Raw genomic sequence first — 27,865 nt, 5'->3', positions numbered from 1 at the left:
TGCGCGGCGCGTAACTGAGGAGAGGTCGGTTGTCCGACGGCGAGGAGGGCGGAAGGAGGAGGAGACTCGAGGCGAACGCCCGTATGCTAACGAAGTAATGGGAGAGAGGCGGCAGGTGATCCGGAATAAGTCGACTAGTGATACACGCAGGGGGCGCAGATTGTGGGAGGCGAAGGTATGGTTGTGCGGGCAGGTCAGAAGGCGCCAGGACCGGTTGGCGGCTGACCCGGGTAGTAAGGCTGCTGGAGCATCGGCTGCTGCTGTTGCTGCTGAGGCATGGCGTACTGTGGCGGGACTTGAGGCACGGGAGGAGGCGCGCCAGGCTGACCACCTCGAGGCGGCCCAACGGGTGCGCCATTCTGGCCAGGTCCTCCTCCGCGATTCCAGAACCGACGTCCACCCGCCTGCTGACGCGGCGACTTGTTGACGTCGCCACCTTGCTGAGGCGGCTGGGGCGATGTCGTCGGGGCATAATGCGGCGGCGGCTGTGGCGAGCTGGCATCGCCCGCACTGACGCCTTGCCCTTCTCCGGCGATCTGCTGATTCCTTCTGAACTGCGCCTCATACCAGGCGTAGTCTTGCAACAAGCTCGTCCGACTTTGGTAGCTTGCGATGATGCGCAAGACCTCGAGGCCGGCGTCGTACGGAACCTCCTGCGTGTCGCGAGACGAGGTGACGGGCTTGTTTTCGGGCGTGTTGCTGAGGCGGATGTGGCGTAGCGCGGCGAGAGGGACGTCCTTGATGTAGATCCAGCGGACCTTGAGAACTCCCTTCCACTTGTCGGACGCCCAGACGTTCGACGACATCGAGTAGTCGATGGGCGTGAGCATCTGCGCCATGCCGGCAAAGTGGCCGCTGCAGGGGCACCTGTCAGTATGGAAGGCTGAGCGAGATTGTGCGAGCACCCACGGACCTGCCGTTGACCGAGAAGAACAGGTAGATCGGGCCTTTGTCGGCGCTCTCGCGGAAGGCGCGGTCGAGACGCTTGTTGCCGAGGTCCGTCGACGCCCAGATCTCGTACTTGAGAGACTGCGGAGCATACGAGCAGTCAGCTCGAATTCAGGCGAGTGGTGAAGCTGCGCGAGACCCACCTTATGCACGTCTTCCTCCGTATACGACTTGATGACGAAGAAGCGCGCGTTCTTTGGATGAAGGTCGAAGACAGGCGGATTGTAGCCCTTCTTCTGCACGAGACCGTTGATGTCGATGGGCGTTTCGGCAGGCAAGTCGGCCATCGCGCTTGCACCTCCACTAGCCGTAGGACCACCAACGCCGTTCGTAACGACGCGGAGAGCGCCGCCGAGATCGAAGTTGGCGGGCAAGACGGCGCCTTGGGCGCGCATCGCATCCATGGCCGACAGCGCTTGAGCCATTTGCGCCTGAAGCGCCGAGATCTGCTGTTGCTGCTGGTGCATCTGCTGAATGGCCGCCTGCGACTGCCATTCGTTCGCGTTCGAATCGTTCGGACCGACGGCAGCGGGAGGGAAAGGACGAGGGTTGGCAGCCGTCGGGGTCGCTCCGCCGACGAGCAACTCTTTCTGCCGATGCCAGTCGTTCGCGCTCGGGCCAGGAACAGCCGTCAAATTGGCACGGGCGGACGGGTCGTACGTGGCGAAACCGTTCTGGTTGAGCGCGGGCGACGGACCTTGCGAGCCGGGTTGACCCTGCTGCATCTGCTGCTGAGCCTGGTCGTGCAAGAAAGTGGCAGGTGCGGCGCCATTGTGCGTCGGAAGCGGGCCGTATTCGCTGATGCCGTCTAGCTGGTGGTGCGGGAAGTGCGAGTGTCCAATGGGCGGGACGAAGGCAGCCGCGCTGGCAGGACCTTGACGCGTACCGAATGCGGGACCGAGCGTGTCGGCAGTCGTCATGAGCGGCGCGAGACGACGTCCGGGAGCCTGCTGTTGCTGCTGCCCGGCGATGGCGTTCGGGCTGGGCGAGTTGCGCTCGACAACACCGGCTGCAACAAGCGGCCCGGGCGACGCCGTAAGCGTCCCTAGCTGCATCCCGCCCATCGCGTCGTCGAGCTTCCTGACCTCGTCGGCGAAGCGTCCGCCGGCATAGACAGGCCCTCCGCCATTAACGCCTTCACCGCTGTGCGAGTGGCTCCCGTGCGAACTGCCGCTTCCGCCGCGACTGAGTGAGCCTGACCCGCCTCCACCGCCTGGCGCGCCAGACGAGCCGAACGAGGTGTTCATCCCGAGCTGCTTCGTCTCCTCCTCGGTTGGACTCCAAGGACTCCTCGCACCGCCAAACGCGCTCACGACCGGACTCAAGACCCTCGTCGCGCCCGAGTCGGACCTCGAACCGAGCGAGTTTGAGTGATGGAGACCCGTCGCACCAGCTGGAGCAGACGAGAGCGAGTTCGAGTGGGTAAGGCGGGCGCCGCCGAGCGAAGGCGAGGAGGTACTGGGACCGTAGTTGAGCGAATGCGAGTGGTGGAGAGCGAGAGGGGCGGGACTCGTGCCGGAACGGGTGCGCGAGCCGAAGCCGCTGATGGTCGAGGCGGATGCGAGCGCGAATGAGCCGAGTTGGCGAGGCTGGTGGAGATCGTCGGCAAGCACTGAGGTGCCCTCCGTCGGCCAGCCTGCGCTCGAGGCAGGCGATGACGAGAGCGTCTGCTCGATCGAGGTCTCACGCTGGCGGCGAAACGAGTTGAGCGACTGGTGGCGGCGGACGAGGGCGGGATCGTCGTTGGCGCCGGCGAGGGAGGGGATGACGGAAGCTGAAGACGGTGGAAGCCACGGGTCGGTGGTGTTGCCGCGGCGAGGCTGAGTCGTCTGGTAGCTTGCGCCGGCAGGAGCGAAGGGCGAAGAAAGCTGAGTCGGAAACGAGTTGGCGGAAAGCGGTGGAGTCTTGAGCGTCGAGTATGGGTCGTCCTGCCAGTCATCCTCCGAGATACCACCAGGACCCTCTGCGCCACTCTTCCGCTCGTCCATGAGCCCTGTCTCCCAATCCTCCACATCCCGACCGCCCTGCTGCTGCCTCTCCTGCTCCAAGAACGGTTTGAGCGAGTTCTTGTGCCGCAGAGGCTGGTCCTGCGAGCCTCCATCGTCCTGAGACGGCGAAGATGGGTATGCAGTCGGAGGAGGCGAAGTGGCATTCGCTGACGAGACTGACGAGTGCGGGTGATGCGACTTGCGCTCCGTAAGCGCCTGGTCGCCCTTTCCTCCTCGCACGACGACGAACGAGCTGCGCTTCGATTCGGGCGGGGCGGGAACGACCGGTGCGGAAGGAGGGGAAGAGGCGAGTGAAGTCGAAAAGGCGGGTTGAAGCTGTTCCTGCTGCTCGGCGCGCTTCCAAGCCGCTTCGGCGGTCGAGGCGGATGAAGGAGGGGCCGCACCGGCAGAAGAGGTCGCGGGATCGGCATGACCGTGGTCGGTCCAGGTCGAGTACGGTCCACCTCGAACGGGTGAGGGCGGGACGTAGAACTCCTGATCCTCCTCAGAGAGACCGACTCCTTGCCTGTCGAAGGAAGTCGACGAGGAAAGACCGTGGGAAAGCGGATAGGGAGGGAGGAAGAGCGACTTGTCAGCTCAGCGAGTCCGGGCAGTCCGCCGAGGCAGAAGCGGCTCTTCGAGAGATCGATACGCACAATGCTAGCCTCGCCCTGTTACGCTCGAGCCTGACCATCCTGCCAGTCGTCGAGAGCGTATTCACTCGGCGCGTGAGGGTCGCTCCCGACGCCGCACCCTCAGCCTCCGTGCCCTGCCCAGGATGTCTAACACTCCTCTCGCCGTCTGCGCCACCGCGGTGCAGCGCAGGAGATGGTACCCGCTCAGACAGTGTTCGACGAGGTGCCGACAGGGAATCCGTCTGAGGCGCCATGGACGACGATGGAGGCGCGCCAGTAGCGGTAAGCCCGAAGTCGGCCTGTCGTGGCGAGCTGTGCTGCATGGCGGACGTTTACGCTCTCCTCGCGGCCCGTGTCCTGAGCGCTAGCCTGATGAGGGCCGGGAGAAGTCGACTGAACCGCGACGGCGAACCTCGGCGCTGGGCGGGTCGCGCTGCTGCTCGTGTACAGAGCAAGAGAGCAGTCCAGTCGTTCTAGCCGAGCAGCAGAACCAGCGAGCGAGCGGTGACGATGGGCGAAAGAAGGGCTCTCTCACCGAGGAGACGACGACGGCGGCGAGAAAATACAGCGGGCGCTTTCCACGACTCCACGAAAGCGTTGAAATGCTCCCAAGGCTATCCGGATCATCCGGCAACGCGAGTCGGTATCGCTTGAAATAGCCAGTGAGCAACATTCTCGCCAAGAGGACGTGACGGAGAGTGAAACGAGGTGTTACAATAGTCACAGGCACTGCAGTACTGGCATCATGTCCGGGAGAGTCCGAGGGAGGCGCATCGAGAATGGGTACTGAGATACATCGAGAAGGAGAAGGCGAGCAAGCGAGAGACGGAGCCGGGGAGAATAGGTTAATGTAGGCGCGAGCCCATCAAGCGAGTGTTATTGTGCTGCCGGTGTAGGGATCGGCGGAGCAGGCGGGGAGACGGCGGCTGTAGGCGACGAGGCGTGCGAGACATTGGCGGGTAAAGGCTGCGCCTCGCGCTCAACGTCGCGTTCTGGCCGGTGCCAGCGGACGACCTGGCGCATGAACTATCAGCAAAGGCAGGATGAGGCGAGAGACGGAGGAACGCACCTCGACGGCGGCACCCTTGCTCGTCTTGCGCTCCTCCAACTCGGTCTCTTCGTCCTCGTCCTCCTCGTCGTCATCCTCTTCGCCCTCGCGATCCCGTTCAGTCTCGCCCTCGTCTTCGTCCGTCCCCTCATCCTCATCCGTCCCATTCTCCTCCGCCTCCTCCTCCTCCGGTTCCTCCTCGACTTCCTCCAGTTCTCCTCCAAGATCGCCCGCATCCTTCTCATCCCCCGGTCCAACCTCAACAACCTCCTCATTACTCCCTTTTCGCTTGATCACCATCGGCCTGCCCTCGCGCTCCCTCTCCTCGCCGACCGCACCTCTCGACGCACTGCGCTCCCTCGCCGCCGCAAGAGCCGGACTGACAGCCCGCTCAGCATCAACGTTCCCCAGCGCCGCCTTTTCCTGCAAGCGATGCAGGTCGGCTTCCTTGTCGCGGTCGATGAAAGGCGCGACGCGCGTCTTGGACGAGGAAGAAGTCCGGTCTGTCGAGGTGAGTCGACGAACGGGCTGTCCGGACGAAGCGAACGAGACTCCTCCTTCTCCCTCTCCTTCGCCCGCCGTCCCACCCCTCTCCGACCCAGCACGCGAACTAGTCCGACTCAGCGCCGCGCCGCGTCCCTCTGCGCCCGCCTCGATATAGTGCAGCGAGAGCGCGTCAGTCGAGGCGTGTCGGCTCAAGTTGGGCGAGTGAGAGCGCGATTGGCCTGAAGCTGAGGGGGTCCGGTAGCGGACGCCGCCGGGTGGGGAGGGCGAGCGAGAGCGGCGGGAGGAGGAGGAGCGGCGTGAGCCGGGGCGGACGGGGGAGATGCCGCCTGCTCCGCCGGTCGAATTAGGAGGCGGATTCGCGAAGGTGAGGGACGAGTTCAAGCGCTGCGAGAGGGCGGAGGGCGTCGGGATGGACGAGTCGCCGGCCTGCCAGGCGCCGGGAGGAGAAGGGAGGTCGCTGTCGTCGTCGTGGTCTGCGGATGAGGCGTTGTCAGTATGAGGAGGCTTGTAGCGTCTGCAACAGCACAGGAAGCCCCGCAAAGGAGGAAAAGCGGCCGCTGAAACCGCCGCCAAGCCCGCCTCTAGGAAAACTTACCGAACGCAGACCCAGGCAACAACAGTCCGTCGGGCCTCTCACCCTTGGGGACGAAGGGTTTGACCCTGTTTGCAAAGCTGTTGCGCCTCGTGCCAGGTCTGTCGTTGTCGACTTTGGGGAGCGGCGCAAAGTGACAGTGCGGGGACGGCGGGCTCGACGCGCGCCTCGTCGCTGCGGCGGCCGAGTCGTCATTCGTCGGTGTCGACGAGGGGATTGCGAGACCGGGCAGGCCGGGCTTGGCGAGACTGTGAGAGGGAGGCGAGCCGACGAGTGACGAAGGGGCGGTCGAGGACGGACCGGCTGCGTCGCTGATGCCGCTCTCGCTGGCGGACCCGTCCGGACTGGAGACCCTCAACAAGCCCTGAGCAGCCTCTCCCGCATTCGACCCTGGCGGACTGACGGCGACAGCAGGCGAGATGCGACCTCCTCCCCCTCCATCCCGATCGCGCGAGGCAAGATCCCTCTGCGCTCCCCGCTCGTTCTTGTTGAGCAAGATCCCGCTCGGCGAGGGTGTTCCAGCCTGAGACGAGAAGTACGAGCCTGGCGCGGGCTGGGCGTGCGTGTGCAAGGGCGGGTTGGGCGACGGCGGGTCGTGAAAGCGGGGAGAGACGAGCGCCTCGCTCGAGACGGCCTGGCGCGTGGACGACGACGCGCGCTTGATGATGGGCGGCAGGGGGGCGTCCGGACCCGTCATCCTCAGCCCAGGCCAGCCAAAGCGAGTGAGCGGTGAGGACGAGAGCCTGACGTCGCATCTTGCTGACACCGACACTCGAAACTCGCCGTTGTAGACGACTGCGACGGTAGTATGGCATGGCAACAAGTGTAACAGAGACTAGGGCGAAGTAAACATAGAGAGCCGCTCACGAGGCGACGCGGACTTCGCCATGCTCGCCGTCGTCGACCGCCTTTCCCTTTCCCTTGAGGACTCGCCGCCGCTCAACGTCGAGGTCCTCGTCAATGACGACGTTCAAGCCCTCAGGCGGCGTCCGCGGAGCAGTCAACTCGCTCGCGGTCGTGCCCTCGTCCTCGCTCAACCCGCCTCCGTCCTCTCCCCGCTCGTCCTCTTCCTCATCCTCCTCGTCCGGAACAGTCGCAGGCACGTCCTCCCGCTCCGGCTCGACCTCGGCATCCTCCACATCCTCCTCCAGCGCCTCCTCGATATGCTCAATCTCCCGACTCTTGCCCTTGGCCTCGCGCTCCATCCTCTTCGCCTCGTCCGCGTCACTACTCGAACTGATCCCCGTCCCACTCGACGACGTACTCATGCTCCTCCCGCGCTGGTCTGTACCAGGCAGAGGCTGGAACGATCCAGTCGGAGACGAGAGCGGCGAGGCGGACCCCGTTGAAGAGGCGGAGGAAGTGGACGCTTTCGAGGACGAGCCGGGCTTGACGCGTTTGAACAGCTTGGTGATGCCTTTCTGGGCGTCGCGCCACGAGTAGACGTCTTCGGGGAGAGGGCCGCCTTCGTACCACTGCAGCGGGCCTGCGAGCGCACGACAGGAACCCAACGAATCAGTTCCACCTCGCAGTAAGAGAGCGAGTCGGTCGCACGCACCTGCATACTTTGCGCCCCGCATGTTGGGAGTGCCGCCCTGCGCCGAGATCATCTTGGCTCGACTGGCGACCCCGATGCTGAGCGAGTTGCTCCTGTGCGCCCTCCGTCCAGGCGGGAGCGGCGCAAACTTGACGCTCGTCCCGCCCGCCGAGTACGCCGAGTCCCTCGACGAGCTCGTGAGGATCGAGGACGAGCCAGGTGAGCGCGCGAGGTCGAGTTTGCTCGAGGACGAGGGGCTCAGGGAAGAGGTGGGGATGTCCAGAGCGGGCTGGGGCTGGCGCTCGGGCGAGTCGGCGAGTTGGGGCGTGTGGTCGGGCGAGACGGAGCGAGAACGCAAGCCGTGGTGTTGGTAGGGCACGTCTGTCCTCGGCGGGGAAGACGAGTACGGGTCGTTCGAGGACGAGAAGTAGCCTGGAGGTGGAGGCGAGTGGACGACCTGGACGACGACGGACGGGCGGCGTTTCCCTGGGAGTGCACGTGCGAGAGTGCTCGTCGATGGGGCGGGTGGAGATCTGGGCGCGAGCGGGTTGAGGAGGATGGACGAGCCAGGTCTGGCAGTTCGCGGCGAGGGCGGGAGGTGAGGGATGGACGGCGGAGAGGTCGACGAGACGAGGGGCGGCCCTGACGAGTCTGACGAGCGTCTGGACGGGCTGCGTGTGCTCGCTGGACTCGCCGTGCGCCCGCCTGGGATGCTGAGGGGCATCATCGTCGTGAGGAGGAGAAGCCGAGGAGGCCCAACAAGGGGGTCCGCGCTGGGGCAAGCGAGGGAGGGGCGGGGCTCGAAGAGTGCTGTCGACCAGAGAGAGTGTCGCAGCGTGTGTCTAGCGTCGAGTCCAGCTGCGAGCGAGTCGACGACGCAGAGCGGAGGAACCAACTCCGTCGCGGGGCCCTCGACGACGACGACGACGACACACTGCTCACTTGCAACGAGCTGTAACGACTTGTATTGCTGGATAGACACTCCTCTACACTCTGCCCAGCCCACTCACCCGATCACTCACCAATGCAGCCATCCTCACACCAAACCACGCCCGTCCTCCTCCGCAATCCCCGCGCACATCGACCTCATCCCGCTTATCCCCCTCACCTGGGCAGAAGTCGCGGATCACCCCTGCGCGCATCGTAACGAGGGAGCGTCTCGCGCTGCTGGAAGAACCCTGGGCGGTCTTCTTCGCCTGGGAGTGGATCCGCGACGCCGTTGCTCCCAGTCCGCCGACGCTGGTATCGACGCCGTCCGTCGTGCTCGTCCCGCTCTTGCTCGTGCGCAACATCAGCGACGACCTCAATCAGCCCGGCATGGCTCTGATGCCTCCTCCTCTCCGCTCTTCCACTCGCTCCTCCCGCTGCCCTCGCTGGACTCCCCACCGGTGCCTCCGTCAACGTCGGCCTCCTCTCCAGCATCGATCCAGTCCTAACCACTCCCTCCCCCTCCGGACCCGCACGAACCGTCTCGTGCACCTCGCGCTTCGAGCTCGTCCTCACGGGAAGATGCGGGCGCGCCTGAGAGGGGAGGGAGACCGAGTGCGCTGTGTGGATGTGCGCAGCGGAGGGGTGCGAGTCGCTCGTTGTGGTTCCTTCGACGTGGGAAGAGGCGGACGAGCCGTGCGAAGGGTGAGAGGCGTGGTAGGAGTGCGAGTGTGAGGAGCTGGTCGAGTTGAAGGGGTTGTGGAAGGTGTGCGTCGTCGAATGCGAGTGCGACGGGTGGTGGTGCGGCGGCGGCTGCTGAAGAGGAGGAAGCGGGAGGTCGTCCGGTTCAGGCGGGAAACTGCGTCGTCTCCCATGCGTTGCCGCAGGAGACTGTACCCTCACCCTTCCTGAGCTCGTCTCGCTCCCCGCATCGTAATCCGACATCGCCTCTCCCCAGACCTGCCGTACGTCCCTCCTCTCCGTCTCGCGCTCATCCCACCTAACTTCCTTCTGCCCTCTTCCTCCTCTCAGGGGTGTCCCCCTCCCACTCCCGACCACAGCTCCAGGCAAGACAACGCTCGGCCCGTCCGTCCTCCACCGTTCCTCCATCTCCCTCACCTCTCCCTCGCGCACCACTCTCGCCGGTCCAGGTACAGCAGGCAACGGTCCCTCGGGGGGCTTCGTGACCGGCAACCCCGCTTTCCCAAGGTTATAGAACCGACGAGTTTCGGGTAGTCGATCGGCTCTGAGGCGCCATGATGAGGCGCGAGTGAGGAATGAGAAGGACGGCCAGCTCCCTTGGTTTGAAGTGGGAGGGGAGGGGCGGGCGGGGGCGGCGAAGGGGTGCGAGAGAGCGGGACGGGGGAAGGAGGAGATCCCGCCGTTGTCGGTTGGAGGAGGGGGAGTGGCGAAGGGCAGAGGGGACGAGCGTGAGCGGTTGAAGGCGGAGGCAAAGAGCGATTGGGTGGATTTGCGTCGCGCGTGTTCCGCTTGGGCGGTGCGCAGTCGGGCGCCGAGGTCGGGACTGTGAGAGGTTGAGTGGCGTTGGCGCCGACGACGGAGGAAGAGGCAAGTGAGGAAGATCAGGATCGCAAAGGCGCCGAGCGAGCCGATCACGCTGCCTGCTATGAGACCGGCCCGAGAGGTGCCGCGCAGCTGAGGGTCGACAGCGCGTAAAGTGGACGAAGCAGCGAGGGAGGAAGTCGAAGAGGAGGAAGTGACAGTCGCGGTCGAGAGGATGCCGATCGTCCCGACTGGCAAGAGGGCGGGAGTCGTCGAGACGCCATTCCTACGCCGTACGTGTAGGTGTCAGCTCGCAGCACATCCTTTGAACGGGTGAACGCGTACGCACGAGACGGCAACTGCGATCCTGTCGTGCACCAACGACCCATCGCCTGTGACGACCAGCGTCAAGTTATGCGCCTGCTCGTCCGCCAGACCTTTGAGCAGGAAGAAGCGCGAGGATGTGGCGTTCGAAAACGAGGAAGAGGGAGGGGAGGAGGAAGTCGGTGTGGTCTTGCCGTCGACGAAGACGGCGAACGACGCGGTCGTCGAGCCGTATAGCGAGATTTGCTGGCCTGTGTGCACAGCGTCAGCTTCTTGCTGTCCTATTGAACGAGAGACTGCCTACGCACCTGCAAATGCCATCGTCACCTGCCCGCCCCTCGCTGTGGTCCTCCTCGCCGAACCCGCAGAGAAGTCCACACCCTCAACGACGCTCCAGGCGCCGTCGGGTGCGTAAGCGAGGTGCGAGTCGCCGTCGTCGAAGGTGACCGTTCGTGCAGCGATGGTGATCGAGAGCGAGAGGAGCGAGGCGAGGAGGAGGGGAGACCGCATGGTGAGCGCGGCGCGTCAAGCGAGTGTAAGAGAGTGGGAAGACCAGCTTCGTAGGATACAGATACAGCCAGGAGTAGGAAAGACAAGGGAGAAAGGACAAGGCAGGCGAGTGACGGTCGCCGAAAAGAGACGAGGCTCGAGCGAGGCGAGGTGCGTGCGCATTCGTCCGTTTCAACGCCAGATGCTCACTTACCCTTCTCCTCCGTCGTGCTCCCTGGTGCAACCACGGCAGGGAATACTTGAACCCGCTCCGCCGGCGGAGTCCGCTCGCCTCCCTTGCCGACCTCGCAGTCCTCGAATCTTCGCCGCGCCAGGTCGACACCAAGAACGTCGAGGAGAACCTTGGTCTTCTCGGGCATGATGGGCTGGAGGAGGATACCGGCGATACGGAGCGTCTCGGACTCGAAAAAGAGGGCGCGGTGGACGGCCGAAGGCGAAGTCGTCTTGAGCCAGGGCTGGACATGCGAGATGTGCCAGTTGGCTTCGCGCACGGCATCGAAGACACTCTGAATCGCCTCGTCGACGCGGAAGGTGGCGAGATGGTGCGCGTAGGTGGCTGGCAGAGCTTGAAGCAGTCCCAGCAGCTTCTTGTCGTCCTCTTCGATTGTCGAAGGCATCGTCCATAACAGTTCAGGCGACTCGAGCTTCTTCAGGACCTTCGGCGTCGTGATGCGGCTCGCAAGGTTGCCCACTTGCGCCTCGAGGTCCTTCTTGTAGAACCGCTCGATCGTCGCCGTCGAGTAGTCTGCGGGGTATCACTCAGCACAACTCACGACAGAGAAACTGTCATGCGCACCCGCATCCTTGCCCGAGTTCCCTCCCCACCACATGAGGTACATGCGAATCGTATCGACGCCCCAGAACTGCATCGCTTCGAACGGATCCGCGACGTTCCCACGGCTCTTGCTCATCTTCATGCTGTCCATCGTCCAGTGGCCGTGCGTCAGGAGGGTCTTCGGGAGAGGGAGGTCGAGGGCGAGCAGGACGGCGGGAAGGTAGAGGGCGTGGAAGCTGGATCCGCAGATGTCAGCTTTCGTCTAGAACAGTGAACTGAGCGCGACACACCGGATGATGTCCTTTCCAACGACCTGCAGGTCGGGCGGCCACAGCTTGCCCTTCTCGAACGCCTCGCCGCCTTGCCAAGGGTATCCCGCGGCGGTGAGATAGTTGACGAGCGCGTCGATCCAGACGTAAATGGTGTGGCCGGGGTCGTCGGGGACGGAGATGCCCCACGTGAGTCGGGAAGCGGGGCGTGAGATCGAGAGGTCCTCGAGGAAGGTGTTGCCTGGCCGGGTGAGCTCTGCGAGAAGGGCGTCTGCGCGGGAGGGCGGCTGGACAGCTGAAGGAATCGAGGTGGTCAGTCGTCGCATTCGTACGAGATTGAGCGCGGGAGACACACGGGCAGCGGCGGAGCGCAGCCATTCGAGCAGCGGTTCCCGGAAGGCGGACAGCTGGAACTTGTAGTTCTCTTCCTCCATCCATTCTACCCGCGTTCCTGTCTCGGTCGATGCCTGTGCCGCTTCAGGTCAGCAGGGGAAAGAGGAATACCTGAGCGAGACGCACCATGTACTTCTCGCCAGACTTTGAGTCGATGACCTCGCCAACCGCGTCCTCCGGAACGTAAGTCTCGTCCGATACCGCATACCAGCCCGCATACGATGACTTGTAGATGTAGCCGCGCTTGTCGAGCTCGCGCTGCAAGGAAAGTCAGTTTGAGCCCCTACCCTGCGTAGCGAACGGACGCACCCAGACGTGCTCGACCGCCCTTCGATGTCTTTCCTCCGTTGTCCGGATGAAGATTTGGTAGTCCACGTTTGCCGCTCGCGCCAGGTCCTGCAGAACGTCCGATCAGTCCTTTTACGTTTAAGATCAGGCGGCGAACAAACCTTGAACCGTTCAGACACCCCGTCGCAAAGCTTCTTCGGCGGAATACTCTGTGCTTCTGCTACCCGCTGGATCTTCAATCCATGCTCGTCCGTTCCGGTACACATGACCGCCCCCTTGTCAGGATTCCGCCATCGAGAGTACCGAGTGTAGACGTCCGCGAGAAGTTGCGAGTGGAGATGGCCGATGTGAGGCGCTGCTCGGTGACGAGCATGAGCGACCACGTCTGATCCGTTGTCTCGACCACTGCGCACCTGCATTGACGTAAAAGATGGGCGTTGTCGCGTAGAATTGCTTGTCCGAAGAAGCAAGCGATGAAGATTGGCGAGCGAGGAGGGGACAAGCGCGGGGTGTTTGAGCGACAGTGGCACGTAGGCGAGGCCACAATGGAGCAGTGGCAACCCTCAGCTGCACCATCGAGCGTTGTTGTCGCCAGCGAGTGGGCCGTCAAGGTCAGGGAGAGTTCGCTCGCTGGTTCCGCGGCTACCAACCGCTCGCATCCAGCTGGGAAGCGTCGGAACAAGCTAGATAGCTCGCTCAAGGACCGCACAGGACCGCCAGAGCCTACCCACGCCCCACTCACCTGTTCCGTTCTCCTCGACTCGCTCCCCACTTTCGCCTCTCTCGACCGCCCAGCATGCCTCAAGCGGTCGTCCTGCAGACCAACCTTGGTCCCATCACCTTCGAGCTGTACGACCAGCATGCGCCAAAGACCTGCCGGAACTTTCTCGAGCTGTCGAAGCGGGGTTACTACCAGGGTGCGTCCTCTCCCTCCTTCGCCGTGGTGTTGGCTGACTTGCGATCCTTCCATAGGCACTGTCTTCCACCGCATCATTGCGGACTTCATGATCCAGGGCGGAGACCCGACCGTACGTCTCACAAAGCCTTCCTTCTCCTCGCCAACACCCCGTTGACCCTTTGCTTCCCGACGCAGGGCACTGGTCGAGGCGGAACGAGCATCTACGGTGACCGGTTTGAGGACGAAATCGTGAACTGACCCACCTTGGCTAGACTCTTCGCGGACGTTGACAAGCGTTCTCTCCGCAGCATCCCGACTTGCGGTTCACGGGCGCTGGCATTCTCGCGGTACGAACGATGACCCACACCTTTGTATGACAGGCTGACCTTTGCTCGCGCAGATGGCGAACAGCGGGCCCAATACGAACGGCAGCCAATTCTTCATCACCCTCGGTGCGTCCGTTTGACTATTCCCCCGAGCAACCTCTGACCGCGCCTCCTCGCAGCACCAACACCTCATCTTGAGCGCAAGCACACAATCTTCGGCCGCGTCTCGTCAGGCATGCAGGTCGTGCAACGGTTGGGAGCGGTTGCGACGGATGCAGAAGACCGGTTCGTCGAAGTCTGCTTGCACGAACTTGCCTCCGGCGCGCTGACACTGACTCTCCTGACAGACCGCGCGAGGAGATGAAGATTATCAAGGCTTCGGTGGTAGACGTTTGATGCGAAACAAGGCTGATTGATACGGCTCGATGAGGTTATCTACAAATGCTCGAGAGGGTCTACGGTGAGCGCAGCTCGTCTATACAGTGTCTATGTACGTCTAGGATCGCTCGGAATGGGCTCGTCACGCCGCATACTCGACCCGCCGCTTAGCCTTCTCGAACAAGCGCCCACTCGCTACATCCGTTCCCGCATTCCAGCCCGGCAACCAACGATCCTGCCATGTCGGCGACTCGCTTCGAGTGTCCCACATGACATCGATCTCGCGCAACCCGGCTTGGACGGAAGGATGACTGCAGGTATGCTTGAAGATGGTGAGGTCGGACGATAGTCGCTCGACGGAGGCTGCGAACCGCTCAGTCAGCTTGTATTCAAGGCTTAGGGGCCGTGGTAACGCACTGAGGTAGTACGTGAGTTTTTCTTCGCCTTCAGCGAGCGCTCGTCGCGGTTCTCGCCTCGGCGGATGCTCCGACCAAGTCCACTCGATCCTGGTCAAATCTTCGGGTGTCAAAGCCTCGCGGTGGACGGTAATGCTGTGGCCGACTGTCCAGGTGACACGACCTTCGTCGAAGATCCAGCGGCGAAGGAAGTTGGGTCCACCGACCGCAGAGGCGGCGGACGAAAGGATGTCGATAGCCCTAAAGGCATCGATGCCGGGAAAGACGTCAAGCCAGCTGCTCCAGTGGCTTTGGGAGGAATATTAGCGAGGTGTGAGGATGCGCAAGACGGACGGAACCTACTGCAAGCTGAGGAAAGGAGCAGTTCCTGCGGTCAAGTATCCGGTAGCGTCGCCGCGAATGTCCACTACAGCAAGTGTAGGGTCAGTACCGAGAGCGCGAGAACAGGCAAGAGGGTACGCACTCTGCCGCATTGCCGGTACCTCCTCGACAAGCTGGTCAAGCGGGACGTTGCGAGTCCAAGCCGCACACTCCGACTGTTGACGGTCCTCCGTCAGCTACGTCGAGAAAGTTGAAAGCAGAGACCACTCACAATCAACCCATCTCCGCCGAAGATGTGCGCGAAGCGCTCGGCGCACTTATCCAGCATGCCCTGCATTTTGCGTACAAGCGAGCGGCTGATCACAATCCCACCTCCGCCGAACGCAATCCGGCCGAACATGTCGAAGTTTCCGCGAGTCTCGCTGAAGGTGCCGAGGATCAACTCCTCCCGCGAGTCGTAGCCTGCCAGCAGCTGGCGGAGCATGACGGGGTCGGTCCACCAGGTGTCGTCGTCGCCGAAGACGAACCACTCCACCAACGACGCCCCGTCCTGCCAGCGCCGACGCTCGCTCTCCTGCCAGACATCCTTCACCAGGCCGAGCACTCGCATCTCATACCGCTCGCCGACGCGCGAGCTGTCCCTCATGGTGCACGACAGTCCTTGTCGACGAAACTCGGCGTTGGCCATCGCCTGTCCCCTACCATCGTTCGCACCCTGCGCATCTGTGACGACGCACCCCGGCGCAGTTGGCGAACGAAGTCGTCCGCTGATGTCGTCGAGGGCGGGAGTCGTAGGTCGCGGCGCGAGCATGAAGTGTCGCCAGACTGGAGCGTACTTGACGGCTCGTGCTGGCGAGGTGGAGATGGAGAAGAAGATCTCGGGATCTTGCGCGGAGGATTCGACTTTGGGAAGGATGGGTAGGGAGTGAGAGGCCGGAGTGATGCAGTTCTTCGGGTGGCCTGAAGCGAGTGGTAGAGCTGAGGAATGCCGCGAGAACAGTCGAGCGTTTTCGGCTGCGAGGCGAGGGTGAAAAGCCTGAGGGAGGACGGTATTGTCTGGGTTGCGAAGTCGGGGCTCGTCTGCCGAGGCTGGGCGGACTCGAACGACGATGCGATGTTGGTCGTCTCGACGAGGGACCGTGGGTGACGCTAGCCCGTCCGCCTCGCAAGCCTGCGCTCCCCTGCGCGAAGCCATCCATCCGAAGGGCCGGCCGGGGGAGGTGCCGAGAGTCGCGACACCGTAGAGCAGAAGCACGACCGCGAGCGCCTTCGTCCATCTGCCCGGTCTGCTGGGCGCCACGACGCTTGCCGCATGGGCGGAAGAGAGGTGAGGAAGGAGGGGTTCTGCCGACGGTCGTCGTTCTTTGCCCAGAAAGAGCGGCCGCTCAGCCGGTAAGACCTTCTCGAGCATACAGAAGCTCGTCGCACAGGCGGTACCGTTGAGGAGTAGGTTTGCCGACGCGTCCGCTCGATAGCGGAGGAGAGGGAGGGAACGGAGAGGAGCAGCGAGAGAGAGCAGACACCACTGCGAGCGTTCATGCGCCGAAGCCAACGGTACGCAGACGAGGGACCCATCTCCGCCCCAGACGGCCCCCTTCTCGCGCGACCCAAGTTGCGCAGCTGGACGCGAATCCGCTGCGAAGCCGTGAGGAGAAGCGGCGAGGGCTTGCACGACGGCACATGTGGGATGGATGCAGCTGTCGGGCAGCGAGAAGCGTGCTGTGGACTGGCGGGACCAGGAAAAGAGGGAGGGAGGGAGGGCGACCCGTTGCTGAACTTCCGCGACGCAGCGCGTGGGCGGCGAAAGCAAGGGGGAACGTTCGCGGCGGCGAAGAAAGGGTGCTGGCGGCTGGTCGTCGTCATTCCTGTGCCTGTCAGCGAAAGGGCAGTTGCCTGCGTGGCTGTGAAGTGAAGCGGAAGCCAGTGCAGCGACATCGAAGGCGAGGAAGTAATGCTTGACCTTCGCAAGGAGATGGAACTCGACCTCTCGCTGGTCCGCGGCATCGTTTATAAGCCTCGCAGTGGGTCAAGCAGCTGCAAAGATTGTGCAAGAGACGAGTGAGCCGCCGCAAGTCGCGCAATCACCGCCTCTTGCCCTTGCCGTTCCCCGACGGAACGACGAAATCGCTGCGAGGCGACGAGCGAAGTCAGTTACGTGTCTTTGCGCAGCGGCGCCTGGCGACGCACTGGCGAAACATGCATCTGCGCGCACGGTGGATGTCAGCACCTTGCAAGGAAGGCGAGCAACCGGAAAACGCACGGCGTTCCATGGTACTTGCGCCAGTTGCATTGGCCCGTCCGCAGCTTCTCCTGCGAGGCGCGCTTGTCAACAAACCCTCAGAGAAGCGTGCTTGTACGCACCTTGCAGCGAACCGTTGACACTTCCTCGCGCAGCGCTTGCAGCCCGGCCGAGGTCAGGTCGTCTGCAAGCAACGAACGGCGCATGAGCCGGTATATCTTGTCCAGCAAGCGTCTACGCACACTTGTGGCTCCTGTCGCAGGGCGCCTGCTTGCAACCCTCCGCCGAGACGTAGTGCCACACGCAGCTGAACGCGAAAGCTGGGTCAGCTCCGGCTTAGCGAGACTGAAGAGTCTAACCAACATTTCGGGATCTGTCGAGTCTCGGGGGTTGTAAGTGATACGCCAGATTCCGGCGGAGTGAGGAATGACTCGCCTTGCTGCAAGATGCGCTTCGACGGGGCGAAGACGTGCTTCGAGCCGGGTTTGGTAAAGCTTCGGTAACGCTCCGCTCGGGTCGAGATCAAGGTGTTCGTGCCGCTCGATTGTAGGCTACTCGCTGTCGAAGCCGCCGAGCCTTGTGAGCCAACGAAAGACGGCGCTTTGGCGAGGTCGACGTCGAACAAGCCCTTGAAGTCGACGACGCGCCAACCGGACTTGTGAAGCTCCTCGTGCTCTTCAAGCGTCTCGGAGCAGTTGATTCTGCCGGAGAACGAAACAGTCAGCGTCGCGAAAGAGGACTTTAAGTGGCCAACGCACAAAACCATCTTCGGGCCTACATCAACGTAGAACGAGATATTGCTCGAGCCCAATTCGGGCGTCGTGTTGCACATGCGGGCGTACCCGACGCCGCCCAGGTAGACACGCTTGAGATTCGAAGCATGCCCGAAGTTGAGGAGCAGGTCCGCGAGGGTACCGACTACGCCGTCGGCTAGACGTATACGGGGTGAGCTCGCGTTATCGGCAGATTGAACGAAGAAGATCACGCACCCGTCTGAACAACGTTGTGCTCGGGAAAGGTCTGAAAGCCACGGATGAATGCGTCGAAGGTGTCCGCGCTCCTGTCAGTCGAAGTCTCGTTAGCGTCTTGTCCGCGAGTGGGATTGGACGAGGAAGTCGCACGAGACGACGCGCTGCCTCTGCAGCCTGGGAAGGAGGACTTGGGGATCGACTAGAACGAAGGCGACGACGGTCGGCTTCAGAGCCGATATGTGACCACCTTCTCCCTCTTCATCGTGTACAGGATGTTCTGCGAATCGAAGGTGAGGGTAGAAGCCCAGGGGAGCGGGACTGACAGCGCACCTTTGAGGTCCTTTTCAATCTCCCACCTGCTCGAATCGCTCTTAGCTGGACTCGCGTCTCGATCTTTAGCTGCGAGCGCACCTGAGCCTGACCGCAACGTCCTTGCCACCTACAAAACCTTGACCGAGTGCACCGCGAAAGAATGGCGCCTTGGTCCTGCGAGACGTCCGTCAGCTCGTCGGCCGTGCCGAAGTCGCTGCGATCGGTGGGTGTCGTCACACGCACCCGTCAAGGAGGACCAAGACGAAGGGCGATCCTTGCGGCCCTTCGATTCTGCTCTCGCTCGACGAGCTGCACTCGCTTCCGTCGCTTGCGGCGGGGACGTGCGAAAAGTGCGTGGCTGGTGCAGCGGCATGACGCAGTTCGGCGACGATCTACTGCACAAAGGTCTCGTCAGCACGTACACCAGGATTCCCGAGCGGGGGCCGGACTCGCCGCCTTGTACGTCGCGACTTCCTCCTCCGCCTCCTGTATCTCCCGGTCCTCCTTAATACGGCGCATCTGCCGCTCCATCTCGTCCTCCGGATCCTGATCTCCCAGCGTGCGAGTCATCTGGAAGCGCTGCTCTTCTTCCTCGACCTGTTCCTCGAGTGAGCGACAGTCTTCGAGGATGCGGGCGACAAAGTCGTTCTGCTCGGTCGATAGCCTGCGAGAGAAGATCAGTTACTGCCCCGATTCTGGACCAGAGCAGTGGCGCACCCGTTCCACTGCAGATAGCTAAGCGAGGTTAGTAACGGCTCTCCAGCTGGCGAGAGGGAAGGGAACGCACCCGTCTGGCCTGCTCCTCCGTGCGGGGCATGGCAGCCGCCGTCGCATCGCCAGTTTCCTCCATGTGAGCGTCGCCAGGCGGGAGAAGAGGAGGATGAGCAGATGAAGCGAGAGAAGTGGGGGAGAAAGGAGGTGAAGGGGGTCGAGCGAAGCTTTGCTTGCTGCGTCGCAGGTAAAGGCGGCACGGAGGGTCAATGAGCAAGCTGGGGAAACAGGCGAGCGCAAAGGAAGAGAGGTGGAAGAGCGAGAGGAGCGAGAGGAAGGGAAAGGGAAGAGAAGCGCGACGACGATGGCAAGGATGCTAGACGACCGCAAGGAAAGCGAGCGACAGAATGGGAATGATCACTCTCCGAACGCTCACCTCGTATGGAACAAGCGAGTCATTCAAGCGAACATGTACGCCGCCGCCTTCCCCTTCCCCTTTGCCTTCGCCTTGTCCCAAGCGCCCGATCCGTCGAAAGCGTGCGTATCGTAGACCTGCCCAAAGCCATTCTCGTCGTCGCCTTCCTCGTGATTCCTGCGCGACGGAAGCGGGTCAGTTCACGTCGAGAAAGGAGAGAAGGGTGAACTCACTGGTCGCCTGGCCCGACTGGTGGCGTGACTGGCCTGAAAGCCCAACCCAAGTCGGTTCCGAGACCATTCTTCGAGCCAAAGAAGCGGTTGAAGACGGCGACGCGCCACCCCGAGCCCTTGAGGACTTCGCGTTCGTCGTCAGTCTCGCGATGATTGACGCTGTGTGGAGAAAGCGATCAGTCCGCGTTCTTGACATGTGACCGAGAGCGAGTACCCACAGGACGAGCTTGGGAGCGACGCGGACGAAGAACTGACCGCTGCCGGGCTTCAGCTTCTCGCAGGAGTCGAGGAGCGTCTCGAGGTGGATCCCGGCGATGAAGATGCGCTTCAGGTTTGGCGCCTGTCCGTAGAGCTCGATCATGTTGGCCATGAAGCGGTCGATGGGCGCTTCGCCAACGTCGATAGCCTGGTTATTGCGGAGGCTTGTCCAGCCGGCGAGGAAGCTGCCCCACTGGTCGTCGACCCTCAAGCCGCGGAGAACGCCGTTCTTCTTGAGGTTGTAGACGAGCGCACTGCGATTGTGCCAGACGATGGACATGATGACAGGCGGAATTTGTTTCTCATCGTCCTCGTCGAGCTCGATGTTGTGGTCTGCGCAAGATGACGCGGTCAGCTCCTTCAGAACCAGACGGGCAGAGGAGGCTTAAGTAGGCACCACGCAGGTCCTTCTCAACCTCCCAGCTGTCACAAAGCGACGAGGATCAGTCTCGACGGCGGACCAGGTGAGCGAAAGCGATCAGGGACGCACCGAACGCGATTCCCCATGTCAATCCCGCCAGACATTCCTTGCTTGATAGCGTCCTCGTTGAAAGGCGCCGCGGAGCTGTGCAAGAGCGAGAGGGAGAGCAAGGTGAGCGCGCTGACCTTCCTAAGCTGGGGAGATATCCGGCGCCTGCGCCCGGTGCAAATGGACGACGCACCCGTCGATGAGCACGAGAATGAAGGGGTTGCCGGTGGTGACGCTCGAACGGACGGCCGCCTTCGCTTGCCGCTGAGGCGCGCTGGCGAGATCCTCGTGAACCCTGACCTGCTCCTCGCGCACCTGGCGCCCAAGATCCTCGCTCTGCTGCCTCAACTCCGCCACAGTCTGGAGTGTGAAGAGTCAGTCAGTGATACGACGAAGCGTTCGTGGAGAAGAGGACGCACCGACTTCCAGTTCTCGAGGTCGATTTCCTGCGCTCCAATCTGGCACTCCTGCAACTCCCTCGTTCCGGACAGTTCCGCGAGCGCCGTGGTTGCCGTCTTGGCCTGCTTGAGCTTGTCGATCGCCTGCTGCTCTTCGTCAATGCCTCTCCCGAGGTTCACCTTCTCCTCCATCAGCCGGTAGACGAACGCATCGTGCGCCTCGAGGAGCCTGCGAGCCGGAGAGCGTCTGTCAGCCCTTAGTGAGTCAGATTCGAGAGATCTGTACGCACTCCTGGTGCTGCGCGGGTGAGGCCAGGGTCAGCAAGAGCGAGTCGACGAGGAAAGGAGTTGAGGCGGGCGCACCTCGCTGGCGTCTCGCTGGATGACCGCAGCAGGCGACAGTTGCGCGTCCATGGCGCCGTTGACGAGTCCCGGCATCGCAGCGGCGCGGCCGGGCGAGGAGCGAGGTGTGGTGGAGAGGAAAGAAAGGTCCGCGGTGTTGGCCGGAGGTCGAAGTCGTCTCTCCCGCCGACTTGAGCTCTGCGAGTGGACAAGTAGAGCTACAAGAAGCTACAAGAAACAGCAGAAGTGGTCCGAGTACGGTTCAAGCGTCGATTCCTCCTCGCTCCTCGCCTCACCTTGGGAAGAACTTCGACTCGCTGCAAACGACGACTGTGTCAGCATGCGCTGCGAGCATCAAGCCAAGCCTGGGTGTGCGTACTGGGAGAATATGCACCTGCAGGCCAATCGATCAGCGAGAGTATGGGTCAAGAGGAAGCGAAAGGAACGTACGGTTCGCCCGTACCGCGGCGGTAAGTCTCATTCCAGCGGCACTCTCGCGTCTTGCGCATGCTCTGGAGGCGCCATACTCGTCAGCGTACCTTCAACGAAGCGGGAGAGATGATGAACCGGGCAAGGCTGCTTCGCGACGTCCTCCCTTAGGCGGCGCACTTGGCCGGCACTCAACTCGTCTGCAGCGCGTGAAGCGTCAGTGGGCACAGCGGATGATGCGAAAGCTGAGGTAGAACGCACAGTCATGAGCACGAGGGCAGTCTCGCTCGTTGCGGCAACCGCTCTTGACGAGATAGTGGAAGAAGCAGCTGCGAGGGGGTGGTCTCAGTCAACAATCATCACTCAGCGGCCATACGCGTTTACACCGGTGGGTCTGCGAGATATAGCGGTCGCTGTCAGAACGTACGCGAGGGCGAGAAGCAGAACGGCTCACCCTGGTTGACGAGCGCCTTGTTCGGGTTGATCTTGCGCTTCCCAGTCGACCGCTTGTTCCCGCTGACGTGCTGCCACTCGGGCTCGGCCGATACGCTACGAAAGCGGAACGATTAGCGAGAAGGAGCGTTCGAGTCTGCAGAGAACGCAAACGCACCTCGCAGCGGTCGAAGGTCCAGCGAGTCCGAGGCCGACAGACTCGCTCTGCTGAACGAGAGGAGGTACAATCGGACGGCTGCTCGAGCTGTCGAAGAGGCCGGCAAACGTGACGGTCGGACCGCCAAGGTCGTCCTTCTCCTCATTCGGGCGGTGGTCGATGCTGACGAGGGAGCATTGGTCAGGGCGCGAGCGGGCGACGAGAAGAGGAGTCCCAGACGTACAGGACGAACTTCGGCAAGACGACCTCCTCGAAGGCCTTGTCGAGCTCCTCGGGCGAACCCTCCTCGTCTTGCGGGACGAGCGGGAGGATGGTCATGCCCGGGTGGACGCCTGCGATGTAAATCTTCTCGACGTTGCCCATGAAGCCGAACTTGGTCAGAACCGCCGTCATGTGTTCGGCGACCGAGTTGCGGTCTGCGAGGAGCAGGTGAGCGGTGCGTCGCCTAGAGAGCTGGTCACGCAGACTCACCGACATCGACAAGCATGTTGCCGACGATGCGGGCGAAACCTTGCGAGAAGTTGAGCCAGGTCGACGGAACGCTGTCAAGCGAAGGAGGTGAGCGAGCTGGCTGGAAACGGGCGCAGGCAAGCGGACATACGTGATGACCCTGTCCGCCTGGAGCCTCGCGACGAGGTCCTGACGGTTGTACCAGACCCAGACCATGACTTCGCTCTCGCTCTCAGCCGCCGTGCCGCGGTCAAGCTGGACCTCATTGCTGAGCGGGATGGAGGTCAGCGGAACTCATGTTCGCAGGCAGGCTCGCCGAACGCACCGAAGCATTTCGGACGCCTTCTTTCCGCCATCTTTGCCAGCTTGGATCAGCTTGTCGGCGAAAGGAGCGACTGAGCTGCATGAGGTTGCGCCAACGTCAAGCCACGACAGGTCCGAAGTCGGGAAGGCAGACGCACCCATTGATCAGGACGAGCGTGACAGGCGGACCGACCCTCCTGACCGTCTTGCGGCCAGGCTTCGACTCGCGCTTCGCCTCTTCCCTCCTCTCGGCAGCCTCCCTCCTCTGAGTCTCGAGGAACGCGAGCCTCGACTGGTCCTCGTCGATCGCCTTGTTGAGGTCTTGGTACTCCTGCGAGGTCGATCGCCTTGTCGAGGTCTTGGTACTCCTGCGAGGTTCGATAGAAGGTGAGTATGCCACTCGACGCTGAAGGTTGCGGACGACTCACGTTGCGATACTTTTCGACCTCGTCCTCGAGTTCACGAAGCCTGGCGAGCCTCGCGACTTCCTCCCTGTCTTCCTGCTGCGTCACGGTGGACGCCTCAAGCTGTTTGCGCTCCTTGCGCACTTCTTCGAGGCGGTTCTGCAGGGCGAGCTTGTTCGCGAGGAGGTTGGCGACGAACTCGTCCTGAGACGCGAGCAGCCTGTCGGGGACGAGGTGAGCGACTCTCGCGCCAGCAGTCGCTGTTCCACACTCACTCGCGCCACTGCACGTTATCGAAGACGGCCGTCAGCGTCGTCCGCAACTTCCGAGGAGGGAGGAGAGGAGGCGCACCTGCTCGACCTCGCGCGCGACGTCCTCCTCGACCGCGCCGAGCACAGAGTCGGACCCTTCGGTAGCCATCGTCGCAAGCAAGCCCTGAGTCCGGTCAAGTAGAGCGAGTCCAGGAAGGAGCACGAGGCAAAGCCGGATGAAGAAGAGAGCGAGCGCTCCTCAGCACACAGCTCGTGGGTGCGGGGTTCAAAGAACGAGCGTGGACAACTCAGAGACGCCGTCAGATCGCAAGGCTGCTCTGCCTACCAAGCTCGACCTCGGCGAGATGTTCGATGATGAGGTTTGTCTCCTCCAGACCCGCTCACGCCTCTTTCAGCTCTCTGCTGTTCTACTGGAGCTACTGGCTGAACGAGAACATACACGCTGGCTAGTCACACGACCTACGCGACCTTCCCGCGCTCGTCGGCGCCGTCCTCCGGCTCGTCCACCCCTCTTCGCCAGGCGCACGCATCCTCGTCTGTGCCGATACCACGCAGATTCTCGACGCTGCACCTCCACCTTGCCCAGAGCCTCACGTCGGATGCGCTGCGGAGCCCTTTGAGCGGACGAGGCCAGCGGGAGGATGAAGAGGATGATGCGCTGGATGGTGGATGGCGAGCATTATCCGCTTCATTGGGACAAGAGGGACGGCTTGGCGAGCAGGAAAGACGTCCGCTCGCACACAAGCTGTCTGTGACGGGCTCGCAGCTCGCGGAGGAGCCGGAGACCCTCGACACAACCAAATCGACCGGCCCTTTCGAGCCAGAGACGAGAGCATACGTCGATGCAGCCGCTAGCGACGAAGGGAACGGCGAGACAAAGCGTCGCATTCCCCTACTCTCCCCCTTGGCGAAGAATGTTGCGAAATGCGTCCTCTCCTACTTCCTCGCCGAGCTCTTCACCTTCGTTCCCTTTCTCTCCGACGCTCTCGGCTCTCCATTCGACGTCGACGGACCCATCAAGAATGCGCATGTCGTCGCAACCGTCGCAGTCTACTTCATGCCGTCGAGGACGATCGGCGGAATGGTGGAAGCCGACCTGTTCCTCTCCCTCGCCGCCCTCTTCGCCATCTTCCTCTCGTGCGGTTCGATGGCGATGACCGTCTTTCTCGACGCCTACGACTTGCTCACACTTGGACACGCCCTGGTCCTTGTTCTTTGGATCGGTTGCGGGTACGGCTGCCTTGCGTATGCCAAAGTCGTTTGGGCCAAACCGACCGTCTCGACCGCTTGTTCGTTGGTCTCCCTCGTTTGCTCGCCCATGTAAGCTTTCTCACACCTTTCATGCCATCACAGCTGACGCTTTCCCCCTCAGCATCACGAAGGAAGGCGCTTTTCTCGGCGAATTTCGGACAGAGGCGATCAAGCGCATCCTCCTGATCGCGCTCGTCGGATCCGTCATCTCGAACCTGGTGTGCTTCCTCGTTTGGCCTCAGAGCGCCACAACGCAGTTCCAGACCGACCTCGACCGCACGCTCGACTCGTTCTCCACCCTCCTCGAAATGCTCGCACGAACATTTCTTCTCGACCCCGACTCGTCGACCACGTCTACCGAGCTCAAACGTGCCATCGATACGCACAAGTCGACCTTCACCACCCTGCGCACCTCGCTTTCTCAGGCGAAGTACGAGGTGTTTGATCGTCGCATTTCTGGAAGGACGACAATCTACGACAGCGTTGTGGCGAAGATGCAACACCTCGCGCAAGGCTTGACCGGCATGCGAGCTGGATGTTCGCTCCAGTCCGACGTCCTGCGAGCGCGCGAGGGAGGCGTCGGCACCGCGGACGGAGAGGACGGTCTTCTGGACGAGGTCACTGTCCTCGAGCGCTTCAAGGAGCGAGTTGAACCGTCCCTTCGCCAGGTCGTCGCGAGCAGCAAGCGTGTTCTCCATGCTCTGAAGGCGAGCGCGCCGGCGACTACCACGGCAGATGATCTCGAAGCGCCCACCTCCGCGTCCGAGGATCTCTTTCGACTGCAGCAGCAGCTCGAGCATGACCTCACTCTCTTCCGGCGCGAGCACTCGAAGGCGGTCAAGATCCTCTATCGATCCCTTCCAGAGAAGACCCTCTTCGGCGGCGACCTGGAGTTGTCCTTGGCGCAGCGCGAGACGAGGGGCGCGCCGAACGAGAACCTCTTCCGCATCTACCACTTGTGCGTGCGGAGTGCGGCTTTCCCGCTTCCCCAACTGATCCTGTTCTCTTGCAGCTGCTTCAATCTCGAAGAATGGGCCGGCGAGCTGCTTGCGCTCGTCAGTATCTTCATTCGCCTTCGCGCCACCGATGAGGCGATGCGTCGAGAACTACACCAGGCGCGAGCAAAGTGGGGACGCATCGCGAACGTTGCGTCTCTCCTCGCCCACATTTCGACAGATCGCCAGCTCGACTCGACACTCACGCAGAAAGCGGAACAGCTGGGCCGACAGCTCTGTGAGTTAAAGCAAGACGATCACGCTACGACGGCTGATGTCCATCCACAGCTCGCGCGCTGCAGACGCCGCGTCGGAAACACCGCTCCGTCTTCCCCGAGATCATCGATGGCGCTCTCTCGTCGCATCAGGTCGATGCAGCGGAACTCTCGCTACTCGGTCGGGTCAAGCTGTCGATGTGGCACCTGGCGTACCACCTTCGGCAGCCGAACCTTCGCTTCGCCATCAAGACCGGCGCCGGCGCCGCTATCCTGTCAGCTCCCGCCTTCGTCCCGTCCCTCCGCCCTCTCTGGCTCACCTGGCGCGGCGAGTGGAGTCTAATCTCGTACATGGTCATTGCGGCGCCGAGTCTCGGACAGACCAACTTCCTCGCCTTCGGACGCATCGCTGGAACCGCCTTCGGAGCCGCCGTCGCCCTCGCCTTCTGGACTGCTTTCCCAGAGAATGCCATTGTACTGCCGATCCTCGGAGCCCTCTTCTCTGCGCCCTGCTTTTACATTGCAGTCAGCCGACCGCATCTCGCCGCGACCTCCCGCTTCGTCCTCCTCACCTTCAACCTTACCTGCCTCTACGCCTTCAACCTTCGCGAGATCGACGTGCCCATCGGCTCGATCGCCTTCCATCGCTCCGCCGCCGTGATCTTCGGCGTCGCCTGGGGCCTGATCGTCAACTCGTATGTCTGGCCTTTTGAGGCACGCCGGGAGTTGCGCAAAGGACTCTCTGAGTACGTTCCGCAGCCGCACACAGGGAGTCGTTGCTGACGCTGCCGCCACCAGGTTCTTCGTCAACATCTCTCACTTCTACGAGCGCATCGTTCGCACGTACTCATCGGCAGGCGTGCTCGCAGATGATGCAGTATCTCTCGGCGGCGAGACGTCACCTCTGCTGCGAAGCGAAGCGGAAGACCTGTTCTCAACGATGGAGCTCGAACTTCAATTGACGCTCATTCGCGTAAGCTTTCGAATCCCGCTACGCCTACAGCGACGTTGACGCCCTTCACCACAGGTTTCTGGCCTTCTCTCCGCGACACGCCACGAGCCGCGGATCAAAGGACCTTTCCCAGTCGCTCCGTACCGCGACGTTCTCGCCGCATGTCAGTCGATGCTCGATTCGCTCACTGCAATCGTACGCATGACGCGCCGGGACGCCTGGCTCAAGGTTGTGAGGAGGGACTTTGTCTTGCCTGTCAACGAGCAGCGAAGGGAGATGGTGTGTGATGTCCGCGTTCTCCGAAGCTTCTGGCGCGCTGACGCTTCGTCTACCAGGTCGGCAACGTTATTCTTTACCTCGCGCTCCTCTCCAGCGCTGTGTCCGCCAAGACGCCTCTACCGCCATTCCTCCCTCCGGCAGAACAGGCTCGCGAGAGGCTCGTTGCCAAGCTGCGGGACCTCGAAGTCGTCAAGCGCCGCCTCGTGCGGGGTGGCAGCGAGTCACTCCTATACTATGCATACACGACGTCGATGCAGGTGAGCTACGGGCATGCAAGGCCGTGTAGCCGTGCTGACCTTCTCGCAGGACGTAATTGCGCCGCTCGACTTGCTCGGCGCCATCTTCCAGCGGTTGTTCGGCATCATCGGTGGGCCTGCAATCCTCTCCACCGCGATCACCGCTGACGACGAGTTTCTGCAGGCGGGACAACCGTCAGCGACTTCGACGCCCTCTTCCTCGCTCCTTCGGCAGCTTCGTCTCAGCACCACGAGGACGACAGCGACAGTACGTCGTCACATCACCTTCGATAGACCGTGTCCAGCTTTAGAACCTGTTCGTTGTAGATTTACGCTTGCAATTCTTCTTTCCGCCGTCTTGCTCCCCTCCTTTGCGTCCTCGTCTCGCCCGGCGGCATTGCCGGAGTTCATCTCTGCATCAGCGGGTTCATTCACACCGCAGGAGCGGGTCACAGACGCAGAAGGCGCGAGCGGATTCAATATCAGTTCTTGGTCAGTTCCGGTCCGGAGAGGTTGCCTCTTGCTCCAACTCGCTCGC

The 27,865-nt window shown here is 62.4% G+C and overlaps 11 protein-coding genes across 11 annotated transcripts; 2 read left to right on the top strand and 9 right to left on the bottom strand.

Moving 5' to 3' along the window:
- Positions 1–194: 194 nt before the first annotated feature.
- RHTO_03143 (high-glucose-regulated protein 8) lies at positions 195–3,894 on the bottom strand (the record flags this gene model as incomplete). The annotated part of the gene is made up of 4 exons (XM_016416815.1): positions 195–855; positions 914–1,029; positions 1,092–3,462; positions 3,593–3,894. The coding sequence occupies 4 exons, from the start codon at positions 3,892–3,894 to the stop codon at positions 195–197; spliced, it is 3,450 nt and encodes a 1,149-aa protein (XP_016276534.1).
- A 553-nt stretch (positions 3,895–4,447) lies between these two features.
- Positions 4,448–6,415, bottom strand: RHTO_03142 (uncharacterized protein; the record flags this gene model as incomplete). The annotated part of the gene is made up of 3 exons (XM_016416814.1): positions 4,448–4,597; positions 4,641–5,599; positions 5,722–6,415. 3 exons carry the CDS (start codon positions 6,413–6,415, stop codon positions 4,448–4,450), a joined length of 1,803 nt encoding a protein of 600 aa, XP_016276533.1.
- A 166-nt stretch (positions 6,416–6,581) lies between these two features.
- Positions 6,582–7,982, bottom strand: RHTO_03141 (uncharacterized protein; the record flags this gene model as incomplete). The annotated part of the gene is made up of 2 exons (XM_016416813.1): positions 6,582–7,204; positions 7,277–7,982. 2 exons carry the CDS (start codon positions 7,980–7,982, stop codon positions 6,582–6,584), a joined length of 1,329 nt encoding a protein of 442 aa, XP_016276532.1.
- Positions 7,983–8,359: 377 nt separating this feature from the next.
- Positions 8,360–10,519, bottom strand: RHTO_03140 (uncharacterized protein; the record flags this gene model as incomplete). The annotated part of the gene is made up of 3 exons (XM_016416812.1): positions 8,360–9,971; positions 10,035–10,260; positions 10,318–10,519. The coding sequence occupies 3 exons, from the start codon at positions 10,517–10,519 to the stop codon at positions 8,360–8,362; spliced, it is 2,040 nt and encodes a 679-aa protein (XP_016276531.1).
- A 185-nt stretch (positions 10,520–10,704) lies between these two features.
- RHTO_03139 (methionyl-tRNA synthetase) lies at positions 10,705–12,820 on the bottom strand (the record flags this gene model as incomplete). Its single annotated transcript, XM_016416811.1, has 8 exons — positions 10,705–11,264; positions 11,316–11,530; positions 11,585–11,858; positions 11,919–12,030; positions 12,083–12,214; positions 12,266–12,352; positions 12,406–12,599; positions 12,658–12,820. The coding sequence occupies 8 exons, from the start codon at positions 12,818–12,820 to the stop codon at positions 10,705–10,707; spliced, it is 1,737 nt and encodes a 578-aa protein (XP_016276530.1).
- A 220-nt stretch (positions 12,821–13,040) lies between these two features.
- On the top strand, positions 13,041–13,864 carry RHTO_03138 (peptidyl-prolyl cis-trans isomerase-like 1; the record flags this gene model as incomplete). The annotated part of the gene is made up of 7 exons (XM_016416810.1): positions 13,041–13,161; positions 13,217–13,272; positions 13,338–13,391; positions 13,451–13,489; positions 13,543–13,594; positions 13,648–13,753; positions 13,816–13,864. 7 exons carry the CDS (start codon positions 13,041–13,043, stop codon positions 13,862–13,864), a joined length of 477 nt encoding a protein of 158 aa, XP_016276529.1.
- A 124-nt stretch (positions 13,865–13,988) lies between these two features.
- On the bottom strand, positions 13,989–15,994 carry RHTO_03137 (glycosyltransferase family 31 protein; the record flags this gene model as incomplete). Its single annotated transcript, XM_016416809.1, has 5 exons — positions 13,989–14,209; positions 14,264–14,550; positions 14,605–14,668; positions 14,726–14,798; positions 14,855–15,994. The coding sequence occupies 5 exons, from the start codon at positions 15,992–15,994 to the stop codon at positions 13,989–13,991; spliced, it is 1,785 nt and encodes a 594-aa protein (XP_016276528.1).
- A 670-nt stretch (positions 15,995–16,664) lies between these two features.
- Positions 16,665–18,922, bottom strand: RHTO_03136 (uncharacterized protein; the record flags this gene model as incomplete). Its single annotated transcript, XM_016416808.1, has 15 exons — positions 16,665–16,710; positions 16,771–16,785; positions 16,844–16,893; positions 16,945–17,006; positions 17,065–17,142; positions 17,186–17,523; positions 17,581–17,752; positions 17,812–17,882; positions 17,944–18,070; positions 18,124–18,149; positions 18,205–18,279; positions 18,349–18,463; positions 18,528–18,769; positions 18,823–18,830; positions 18,893–18,922. 15 exons carry the CDS (start codon positions 18,920–18,922, stop codon positions 16,665–16,667), a joined length of 1,455 nt encoding a protein of 484 aa, XP_016276527.1.
- Positions 18,923–19,275: 353 nt separating this feature from the next.
- Positions 19,276–21,027, bottom strand: RHTO_03135 (uncharacterized protein; the record flags this gene model as incomplete). The annotated part of the gene is made up of 9 exons (XM_016416807.1): positions 19,276–19,408; positions 19,465–19,623; positions 19,683–20,055; positions 20,120–20,145; positions 20,213–20,287; positions 20,385–20,551; positions 20,611–20,818; positions 20,880–20,887; positions 20,953–21,027. The coding sequence occupies 9 exons, from the start codon at positions 21,025–21,027 to the stop codon at positions 19,276–19,278; spliced, it is 1,224 nt and encodes a 407-aa protein (XP_016276526.1).
- Positions 21,028–21,223: 196 nt separating this feature from the next.
- On the bottom strand, positions 21,224–23,547 carry RHTO_03134 (zinc finger, CCCH-type protein; the record flags this gene model as incomplete). The annotated part of the gene is made up of 16 exons (XM_016416806.1): positions 21,224–21,248; positions 21,311–21,325; positions 21,382–21,443; positions 21,499–21,560; positions 21,622–21,689; positions 21,745–21,754; positions 21,815–21,909; positions 21,971–22,132; positions 22,194–22,386; positions 22,442–22,512; positions 22,572–22,688; positions 22,746–22,820; positions 22,882–23,054; positions 23,152–23,347; positions 23,403–23,410; positions 23,479–23,547. 16 exons carry the CDS (start codon positions 23,545–23,547, stop codon positions 21,224–21,226), a joined length of 1,401 nt encoding a protein of 466 aa, XP_016276525.1.
- Positions 23,548–24,040: 493 nt separating this feature from the next.
- On the top strand, positions 24,041–27,638 carry RHTO_03133 (endocytosis-related protein; the record flags this gene model as incomplete). Its single annotated transcript, XM_016416805.1, has 10 exons — positions 24,041–24,127; positions 24,166–24,719; positions 24,772–25,608; positions 25,663–25,883; positions 25,934–26,606; positions 26,659–26,833; positions 26,888–27,091; positions 27,148–27,348; positions 27,398–27,522; positions 27,563–27,638. 10 exons carry the CDS (start codon positions 24,041–24,043, stop codon positions 27,636–27,638), a joined length of 3,153 nt encoding a protein of 1,050 aa, XP_016276524.1.
- Positions 27,639–27,865: the final 227 nt, after the last annotated feature.

The sequence above is a fragment of the Rhodotorula toruloides genome (assembly GCF_000320785.1).
Source record: "Rhodotorula toruloides NP11 unplaced genomic scaffold Scaffold2, whole genome shotgun sequence".
NCBI lineage: Eukaryota > Fungi > Basidiomycota > Microbotryomycetes > Sporidiobolales > Sporidiobolaceae > Rhodotorula > Rhodotorula toruloides.
This window is presented reverse-complemented; position numbering and strand designations above follow the sequence as displayed.